This window comes from Fistularia commersonii, chromosome 1, assembly GCF_037954325.1.
Source record: "Fistularia commersonii isolate RoL2024-O1a breed Wild chromosome 1, RoL_Fcom_v1.0, whole genome shotgun sequence".
NCBI lineage: Eukaryota > Metazoa > Chordata > Actinopteri > Syngnathiformes > Fistulariidae > Fistularia > Fistularia commersonii.
In genome coordinates this window covers 15,357,189-15,368,257 of record NC_141284.1, presented here as the reverse complement: position 1 = coordinate 15,368,257, position 11,069 = coordinate 15,357,189, and the positions used below count along the sequence as shown (strand labels likewise).

At 43.5% G+C, this 11,069-nt stretch overlaps 1 protein-coding gene across 3 annotated transcripts in view; it reads left to right on the top strand.

Moving 5' to 3' along the window:
* foxa1 (forkhead box A1) overlaps positions 1-4,373 on the top strand; it is a 4,500-nt gene extending 127 nt beyond the window's left edge. Inside the window, exons 2-3 of one of the 3 annotated variants that reach the window (XM_086152767.1) lie at positions 1,336-1,341; positions 1,911-4,373. In XM_086152767.1, the coding sequence (XP_086008893.1) occupies positions 1,336-1,341; positions 1,911-3,044 (1,140 nt within the window). In that variant the 3' untranslated portion in view covers positions 3,045-4,373. Of the gene's footprint in view, positions 1-1,335; positions 1,342-1,896 lie in introns of all 3 variants that reach the window. The other 2 variants (XM_086152852.1, XM_086152684.1) reach the window with 2 other exon arrangements.
* The last annotated feature ends 6,696 nt before the right edge of the window (positions 4,374-11,069 follow it).

Below are 11,069 nucleotides of genomic sequence, written 5' to 3'. Positions count from 1 at the left end.
CGGTGCAGGTTCGACTTGGTTCACTGGAAAGTTTGAGTTTCCGGAAAAAGACAAAAAAAAAAAAAAAAAAAAAAAAAAAAAACCTTGGAAAAAGTTGCAAAAGTTGAGTTTTCAATCGAAAAAAAAACTTCATCTTTATGAACTTTTTTTTTATTTTAATATCATTATTTGGGATGACGGGCGCGTCTTCGAGGCGGGCGGTATCATTCGTTATTAAAAAATATGAAAGTGAACGAAAAGTGACCAGATTTTTGTATTTTTTTTTTTGTATAAACAGAAAAGAATAAGATCCGTGGTTCGGAACAACGGGCTTAAATCTATTTTAAAACTGCAAGTTTAGTATCACCGGATTTATTTCCAGTCCGATCTAAAAAATCAAGAAGCCGATTTAAGCGCCCGGGTCATTCAGATTTTGGTTTATTGAAATAAACCTGGTTGAAAATAAGAAACTAAAATTTGTATCCATTCGAGTTTTTCCTTTTTCTTTCTTTCGAAAATCGGAATCGAAAGATACAAATTTAAATACGCTTTCAATTAATAAAGAAATATCAATCAAGTAGCCATCGATGAGTGATCGAAACGGCAAATGATTCCGATCCGAATCCCAGAGAAAAACAGGATCCGATTCGTTTTATCTAAACATCGATCAGAACAATAAATTATTCGGAATTATTAAGGACAATTGTATTTGTCACTTTATTAATGAATAAACGTATTTAACAGATTAAATAACGAACTGAATCAAATGTTAACCCCTTGAGTGACAGGTAATTTAAAAAGCAATCGAAAAGGAAATCAGTCTCTTCTATTTCTTCGTTTCTTCCCTTTGAGTTCCAATAACTAATCAATAATTGATATCAAAGATCTTTTTAAATTGTTTACTTAAGGATCAATTTTAAAAAAAACAACTTTAAAACTTAACATCCCGAGGGAAATTATAAGAAAAAGATGATAATGAAGGTCGTGATGGTGAGAATCGATCCAAGTTATTAATAACTTGTTTTATTGCTCATTCTATTTGTTTTCTTTTCCCAAAAAATGATTGATTAAAAATTCAGATCAATCAATTATAATCAGGGACAATTGAATGGCTGACTGATCATCAAATAATAATTTTCCTTTCCTTTCCACCGATTTGGAGAAAAATCCGATCCATTACTTTTGACAATTTTCCATCACTTCATTTTAGTTGAGGAATAAATGTAATATATTGATTCGTTGGTTTGTTTATTTATTGATTATTATTGATTCGTCAATTTTAAAAGAGCCAAACGAGATCAAATCAAAACAAACTGGAATAAAGAGTTGAGGAAATGAAGGGGGAAAGGAAAAGAGCAGGAAGTGGAAAAGGAGTGTACGTTGATTTATCTTTCAATGTTTGATCAGTGAATTGAGTTAAATCTTATGATCAATCTCAGAATAAAAAATAAAGGTTTGGAAAATCAGAATCAATTAATTTAGCAATCACTGTCATTTCTATATAACCATCGAATTCTTCTGTATTTATGTTTGATTAATCTTTAACATTCCTGATCTTTAATATTCCTTATAATTAGATAAGCTTTTTCAGCCTGATGATATTATTCTCTATTTATCTTTTGTTCTTATTTTTCTGTTGTTATTGTTATTGTTTTTTTAATCCCAATTCTACTTTCCCCCAAGATGAGAAAAGAAAAGGAAAGTGAAATGCTAATCTCCCTCTTTGTGAAAGTAACCTTCAGCTCAATCATCCCGAGGGATCAATCGTGAAAGAGCGATACAACGTTTGTCACTCAACTCAACAGAATATTATTATTATTATTACTATTAGTATAATAACTTCCTGCTTGACTTTCTCCTGGCTTGTTCGTCCGTTGTGCTCCTTGTCCTCCGGCTCCAGGCTGTGGTGTCTGACAGGTGTTTCTCCGCAGGTCTACTCTCCCATGGCGGGCGGCGGGATGGGTTCGAGTCTGGGGATGGGCTCCATGTCCGGCTACATGTCCGGCAGCGCGACCACATCCGGCTCTTTCAATGTGTCCTACGGCGGCACGGGCCTAAGCCCTGCCCCCGTGTCAGGGATGGGCAGCTCTGCGCCGGCGGCCATGTCCGGCCTGGGCGGGGGCGTGGCGGCGATGGGTGGGGCTCTGAGCCCGTCGGGCATGGGCTCCATGTCAGCGCAGCAGGCCTCCATGGGCCTGAACCCCTATGGCGCCATGAGTCCCACCATGAACCACGGCATGGCGTACGGCGGCGGCGGCCTGAACCGGAGCCGTGACAGCAAGACCTTCAGACGGAGCTACCCGCACGCCAAGCCGCCGTATTCCTACATCTCCCTCATCACCATGGCGATCCAGCAGGCGCCCAGCAAGATGCTGACGCTGAGCGAGATCTACCAGTGGATCATGGACCTATTCCCGTATTACCGGCAGAACCAGCAGCGCTGGCAGAACTCCATCCGCCACTCGCTGTCCTTCAACGACTGCTTTGTCAAGGTGTCGCGCTCGCCAGACAAGCCGGGAAAGGGCTCGTACTGGACGCTGCACCCGGACTCGGGGAACATGTTCGAGAACGGCTGCTACCTTCGTCGCCAGAAGAGGTTCAAGTGCGAGAAGAAAATGACGACCAAGGGGGACGGCAGGAAGGAGGCGGCGCCGTCTCCCTCCACCGACGCCATCAAACCGCCAGGACTGCTGGACTCGCTGCCGTCTTCAAGCCAGGCGTCGCCCCCACCTGGCCTGGACCTGCGGGGAGGTGGCGGGCCTGTGGAGCTGAAAGCGCCGGGCCCCCAGCTGATCCCTGTGATGCCCCCGCACTCCATGGCCCACGAATCACAGCTGCACATCAAGGGCGACGCCCACTTCTCCTTCAACCACCCGTTCTCCATCAACAACCTGATGTCCAGCTCCGAGCAGCAGCACAAACTGGACCTGAAAGCCTACGAGGCGCTGCAGTACTCTTCCTATGGCGCCGGGGCGGCGCCGGGCCTCGGCGGGAGGACCATGGAGCCGCTGGAGGCCTCCTACTACCAGGGGGTGTATCCCAGACCCCTCCTCAACACCTCCTAGCTGCGGACATACCTTCTGTCTGCATGTGGCCGGACTTCCTGCTGGTCTGGACTCTGGTACCAGGACTTCTGCACTGTGATCAGGAGGCAAGCTGGCACTCAAACGTTCTTTTACACACAGAACCCACCAGAACCATGTTCACGAGAATGGCCGGAGCGCTCTGCCCGTCGTCGGCTCAGATACAGGGACGGGGTCCGCGTGGGTATCCGGTGTATCCGGTCGGGACACCTGACCTTCCTTGCACGTCCGCGATCGCAACCGATGAAGGATTCACCAACGTTCTGCTAATGTCGTTCTAATAAATGGAGGTACATCAGAGACCCAAAGCCAAAAAAACAACAACCAAATCTTGGGTTCTGATGATGATCGACTGCCATCGGGGACTCCACACTGATAGATCGTACAAGGTATCGATTCATAGAAATCAATAACAAACTGATTGGTTTGATCCTGACAAACTTCGGTTGAATTGAATCTGAAGAGATATATCGATTATCAAAAATGTGGTTGTGTATCAAACTCGGTCCTTCTCTGATGCTGCTGGAGGGTCAAAGGTAAGCAGGTTGTCAAGGCAACACGGCAGGTTCAATATATTGCAGCTTTGATTTGAAAATATTAGGAGGATTAATCTCTCCCACGACCTCCGTGCTCCCTGCTGACCTCCAGTGGTCCTGACCCCTGACACACACACACACACACACACACACACACACACACACACACACACACACACACACACACACAAACAGGCTTCAATCTTAAGGGGTGGGTTCATAAGATTTTCCCGCCATCTGTATCCAGGTGGATTATTGACGTTGATCTTTAGATTGATCGGATCCGATTATTGACCTAGTTTCAATTCAAGGAAATGAAACAGAAACGTTTTCAGCAGGACAAGGAAGATTTGAAGAAGCAATATGATTAATTACGATCAGTGATCGATCACTTCTCAGTGAGGCACCTCAGTTTGAATTAAAGGAAATTATTTTCTACCGAAACAAATGACCAGTATTTCAATAAACCAATTGATCAAATGTCCAAGGTGATTCTTGATCTGGTCTGTGTGTAAAAGAAGGAACTACTTCCTGTCTGTTTTTTTCTGTCTGTGATGAAACTTTTCTGTCCAGCTCTGGTCTTTGATTTATTGATTGTTATGAATATCATGTGCATGAATGAAGCAGAGGCTCTTTGTCCTCAGACGCTTGTCCTCTTCATTGGCAAGGAAGATGGAGGGGAAGAGAAGCAGCTGTCTGATTGGTCCTTGTCGTGTTTGTTCCTTGTCGCATGTTTTTAACTTATTCTGTCTTTTGCAAATAAAAGGAAGAAACATTAGAAACATATTGTTTTCTTGTTTTTGCCATTTACTCAATCACCCAATTGGATCTGGTCCGGGAGGTCGGTGTGAGTTCAAATAACAAAATTTACACAACAATCATCGATAGGTACATCGATCAGCCATTGAAAAGACTGCAGGTCTTTTTAGAATATTAAAACAACATATAAACGGTGATCAAATGATTAAATCATCAGTCTGAAAATAGTTTGTCACTGACCAGCAAATTGTCTTTTTTTTTTTTTCACAGACCCATGACGTCATGGAGCCAATCAATTATTTAATCGATCACAGAGGAAATGCTCAGAAAGTATAAGACTGAACATGGATCCGATCAAAAAAATTGAAAGTTTTTATTTTCATCTTTGAGAAGCAAACAAATCTGCAAAAATAAAACAACACAAACAAAAACAACAAATAATAAGAATTATAATTGCAATTATTTATTATTATTATTATGACAAAGAACTGTAATTTTACATTCTAATTGTTCGATTTTCTTCCTCTCCAAAGATGGAAACGTATTAGTATCTTTATTTTCAATTATGAAAATTATATTTCATAGTTTTCTTATTTAGTATCGAGCCTTACCTTTTTCCCCTGTTGGTATCCCTTTTCTTTTTACGTCTCTTTTCCGGATTTTCAATTTCAGTTTGTTTTATTCCCGGTGATTTTCAGTGACTCCGGTTCGTCTGCTCCCGTTTCCCTCCCCCCTCCCCGGCTCCGCGCCGCAAAGCCGGCCGAGCTCAGAGCTCCTCCGTTCGCCTTACAGCATGTCAAAGCGCCGCCGCGGGATCCGGATGGTCGGTGGGCGGTGAACCGCAACAAAGCGGCAGACTTGGGTTTGATCTCTGGCTTTATCACGTCAATAATCCCGAATTATCCGCCAATTAACCGCCAATTAACCGCCGGAAGGATCTGCGAACCACGGGGCAGGGAGACGGTGAACCAATGGCAAACTCCGAACAAAACAAAACAAAACAAAACAAAACAAAACAAAACAAAACAAAACAAAACAAAACAAAACAAAACAAAACAAAACAAAAAAAGATCAAAACAAAACAAAACAAAAAAGAACAAAAAAAAAAGAACAAAACAAAAACTAAACATAACAAAATAAAACAAAACAAAGCAAAGCAAAACAAAACAAAAAAGAAAAAAACAAAAACAAAACAAAACAAAAAAGAACAAAACAAAAAAGAACAAAAAACAAAACAAAACAAAAAAGAACAAACCAAAAACAAAACAAAACAAAACAAAAAAGAACAAAGCAAAAACAAAACAAACAAAACAAAACAGAACAAAACAAAACAAAACAAAGCAAAGCAAAACAAAACAAAACAGAACAAAACAAAATGACAAACAGAAAAAGAAGACAGAAAATAAATACATCAATTAAATCAGCCGCTTTTCTTTTGTTTTAGAACGCAGACTGACACATTCACACACAAACAAATGAGCCTGTTTCTAAAATCCATGCATTTTATTACTACACTTTGTTATACTGTAAAAAAGAAACAGTATATTAACTGATTGTGAAATCTATTGAATTAAGTCATATTACTTGGTTCAATAATTAAAAATAGGCAACGCTGGAATAAATAAATTCAATATTTATTTCAAGCTAAAATGTCTCATTGGTAATATTACTTTTGATCAGGTTCAAATTTTGTTAATGTGGAACATTTTGTCCGACTCATTTTTGCACCTGATTTCAAAGTCGTCATTGACAATCAATAATGATTAAAATGCAGGTTTATCAAATGTCGCGGGAAGTGACATAACTTCCAGAAATAAAAGCAATGGTGTTGATCGAAAAGGATTTATCCGTTCGATTTGGGAAACACGGCAGCTGACAGTCGGCGCTCACGGGCCGACCGTCCGTATCTGACATTGTAGTAGGGGGGCGGAGTACCTGCAGCCAGAAGACAAATAAACAACAAAGAGTCAACACACTGCAGGAAGTCATTGCGGATACTTGACAGGCAATGATCTTTGATCTCCTGCAACATTACATGATGCACCGTGAGTCAGTGTGTGTGTGTGTGTGTGTGTGTGTGCATGTGGGATCTATGTCGGAGCTGATCGGCTCGTCAATAAACTTGTGATGATGTCATTTCTGGGTCTGTGTAATAAAGCCGGCCCCCGCCTCTACCCGTCGCCCACCCTGCTGTAATACGAGCCATATGTTCCCAGTGGGGGCCCAGGGTGTGTGTGCGTGTGACTTGGGGCGGGGGGGTGGACAAGGGACCCCCCCACTCAGTCTCGGGAAAACTCTGCTTGTGCCTTATGGAGGAAAGTGTCGACCATAATGATCCGGCCTTTGGCCCTTTTCTTCGCCTGCCTTTCATTGTGTGTGTGTGTGTGTGTGTGCGTGTGTGTGTGTGTGTGGAGGGGGGGGGGGGGGGCACTAAGGCCTTTTGATGGGGATTGGAATTAATTATCTCCGATAACACAATTGTAGTGAGCCGACGAAAAGAGCAAAGAAATCCCCTCAGAGAGGATAAAGGGGAGGGGGGGCTTCAAAGCTCTGAGCCTCTGAATTTTCAAAAACCTTTATTAACACAATCAGCAGAAAATGACATCAAAGAAGCGACAAGACACGGCGTTGCCGCCGCGGAGGGGAACTACAGGAGGATTCTACTTCCTGTTTCCTGGGGAACTTCAGAGGTCAAAGGTCACTGCAGAAAACCCTGCAGTCAGAACTCCTGGTTTATTAACTCCATACAGAAGGAGTTTATTACACAGTCACTAACAGCTGGGGGTGGGGGGGTGGGGGGCTACACATAATGGAAGTTGGGGGTCTTATGAGGGGTGGGGGGCAATGGCGGAGAATTCTAGCTCCTCCTGGTCGTCCCTGCTCCTTACTACTCCTCCCTTCTCCTTTCTACTCCCCACTCTTCCCTCCTCCCTCCACCTCTGCTAATGCTGCATCCTCTCTGCGCCTCCCTCCGTTCTGCTCCTCCCTCCTCCTCCTTTCTATTCCTCTTTGCTCTTTGTGTAAATTCTGATCAGAATGATTGAATATTGAAGTTGGATTCCTTTTGGCTTTGTTTTTTTTTTTTTGTTTATTCCTGCAACAACCAGGGTATGAGAGAACCCTGATGTTGTCTCTGCTCCCAGGGATATATATTCACACACACACACACACACACACACGTCAGAAGTTGAGATACAACAGACCGAGTCTTCAGAACAAGAAGATTAACGGCTGCAGGATTAAAACCAGGACACCCAAGTTGACCAGGAGTGGCTGGCTGTAACCACAGCGACCAGCTGGCGAGTGGGGCCTTTATGACAGAAGAAGAGACATGAGAATCACTGTCTATATAGATAAATCATACCGCCAGCATTTTGCATCACACCTTATTGATCATGTGACCACTCCGCCAATTATGTTGTTATAATCAATGACATAATTGTTTGAAAATGTGAACATTCACTCCCCAGCAGGAAGGATCCTGGTTCGATTCTCACAGCGGACCTTTCGGCCACGAGTTTGCATGTTCTCCCAGTGTCTGCGTGGATTTTCTCAGTTCGCCAGTTTCCTCCCGCACTCCAAAAACATGCAGAATTGTCTCTATATGTGACCTTGGTATTGATTGGTGATCGGTTCAGGGTGTAACCTGCCCCTCGCCCAATGGCAATTGGGATAGGCTTCAGCATCCCTAAGTGGATACCGGATGGATGGATGGGAATCCAAGGAGATCAAAGATGACCCACCAACAGATTCTTGAACACTTTTTAAAATATTCCATGTTGTGTTGTGTCTGTGTTTGGGTTCAATGCCTATTTGTGATTTGTCATGACACAAATCTTTCCCTTTTATTGGGAAATGATGTCCAAAACTCATCCGCACAAAACACAGACTTTTCCGGTTTTGTTGTTTGACCTCCTGTCCACATTTTTTCATTGATGTATTTCAGTGTTTCATGGATTTTGACCTTTGACCTGAGTTCCACACTCAGATGGAAAGAGCACTTTGAAGAGCTGATGAATGTGGAAAATGAAAGGGAGGCAGGGTAGAAGAGGTGACTATTGTAGACAACAAAGTAGCAGAGATTAGTAAAAGTGAAGTGAGGAAGGCATTGAAGATGATGAAGAGTGGAAAGACAGTTGGTCCTGATAATATACCTGTGGAGGTGTGGAAGTGTCTAGGAGAGGCAGCGGAAGAGTTTCTGACTCGATTATTCAACAGCATCTTGGAGAGTGAGAAGATGCCTGAATAATGGAGAAGAAGTGTGATGGTGCCCATTTTTAAGAATAAGGGGGATGTGCAGAATTGCGACAACTATAGAGGGATAAAGGTGATGAGCCATTCAATGAAGTTATGGGAAAGAGTAGTGGAAACTAGACTGAGCAGAAGTCAGCATTTGTGAACAGCAGTGTGGCTTCACGCCTAGAAAAAGTACTACAGATGGTGTATTTGCTTTGAGAATTCTAATAGAGAAGTTCAGAGAAGGCCAGAGGGAGCTGCCTTGTGTATTTGTAGACCTAGAAAAAGCATATGACAGGGTGCCAAGAGAGGAACTCTGGTATTGTATGAGGAAATCTGGAGTGGCAGAGAAGTATGTTAGACAGCTGCAGGACATGTATGCTAGCTGTGAGGCAGTGGTGCGGTGTGCTGTAGGGGTAACAGAGAAGTTCAAGGTGGAGGTGGGACTCCATCAGGGATCAGCTCTGAGCCCCTTCTTGTTCGCAGTAGTGATGGACAGGCTGACAGATGAGGTTAGACAAGAATCTCCATGGATCATTATGTTTGCAGGTGACATTGGGATCTGTAGTGAGAGTAGGGTACAGGTTGAGGAAAATCTAGAGAGGTTGAAGTATGCTCTAGAAAGGAGAGGAATGAAGGGTTGTCGCAGCAAGACAGAGTATATGTGTGTGAATGAAAGGAACACGGGTGGAACGGTGAGGCTACAGGGGGTGGAGATCAAGAAGTTGGAGGATTTCAGGTACTTGGGGTCAACAGTCCAGAGCAACGGAGAGTGTGGAAAAGAGGTGAAGAGACGGGTTCAAGTAGGTTGGAATTGGTGGACAAAAGTGTCGGGGGTACTATGCGATAAAAGTCTCCGCTAGAATGAAAGGAAAGGTGTACAAGACAGTGGTGAGACCAGTGATGCTGTATGGACTAGAAACAGTTACAATGATGAAAGGTAGGAGGCAGAGCTAGAGGTCACAGAGATGAAGATGCTTAGGTTCTCTTTGGGAGTGAACAGGACAGATAGGATCAGGAATGTGTCTATCAGAGGAACGGCACATGTTAGATGTTTTGCAGAGAAGGTCAGAGAAGCCAGACTATGACGGTTCCGGTCATATACGGAGGAGGGATAGCGAATATATTGGCAGATAGATGCTGGAATTGGAGCTGTCAGAGAGGAGGTCTCGAGGAAGACCAAAGAGATTTATGGACGTAGTGAGAGAGGAGGATACAGAGGATAGAGTTAGAGAGAAGGTTTGGAGAAGGTTGATTTGCTGTGGCGACCCCCGAAGGTAAAAGCAGACAGGAGAAGAAGAAGAAGAAGAACCTGAGTTTCGTACTCCACAGCCTGTTGGGTGTTCCATTCCACTCCTTTCCAACTTTCCTGACAACATTCATCTTCACGTGGAACTTTGCTAAGATGCCAGTGGATTGTGAAGAACCAAACCTTCCTTGTGTTTCCTGACAGAACAGTTTCATTTCCTGAGGATGAACCTCCTTCATGGAGAAGACTGAACTCTCTTCCCACCGAAGTGCCTGCTGGAGCCAGAACCAGGAAGATGGCATCGTGTCTCCAACTGACCTATTAGATATTCTGGTGCCATTCAGTGTTGGACAGATGGTTCTGTCCGGCAGCGTCAGACTCACATCATAGTTTTTAAACACAGCGTTGATGTGCTGACGCTCGCCGTCTGGCCTTGAAACGGTGCCAAGTTTGTGAAGAAATACTGGATCATTTCATTTATAGCTGTTATAGCAATATCCAGGATAGACCAAACCAAGATGGACTATGACTTCCTCTGTGGGTCAAACCAAAGTTCTGTCTGTTGGAGGACAGAACCACCTAAAACAGGTGTGAAGCGGCCTAATTCCTCATTTCAACATTAAACGACGGAGGTTGTGATCCCGCCGATGGACCTTGAGTCATGTGACAAGTCCCGTGTCTGTTGCTCAGCAACGAGGTCGAATGTTTCATCTTTCCTGCCATGAAAAAGTTTCCTCTTTGAATCTCTTAATCCCCAAAGTTTGTGTTTGAATAAAAAAAGGTAGTCTAAGTTGAAGGTTGTCAAAGTTCCTTTTTAATTGGAGGTTCTTGGGAAACATGGCGTCCGAGGAGCAGAGAGGATCCAGGAAATTAAAGATTCAAACCTTGAATCAACAGAGGAACGAACAGGAACCTCAACTTCAATTAAAGCCAGACTATGGCTGGGGGGTTCTTGCTGTAAGTTGACTGGGCATCAAACACCGGGCTTCTTCTGTTTCCAGCCCACATGAGTGATGTCACCTCTGGCTTCGCCCCCATGCTGCCATCCTGACCCTTGAACTGACGCCAAAACGGCAGCAGCTATGAAAACGAAATACTTTCATACTTTCATTTCAAACAAAATTCACCTTTCCAAATTAAATTTAAGAAAAAGGAGGACAGAAAATACAAAATACTTTCAGGAATGACCTCCGGCTGCCTAAGGGAACATCAGAGAACTTCAGAACA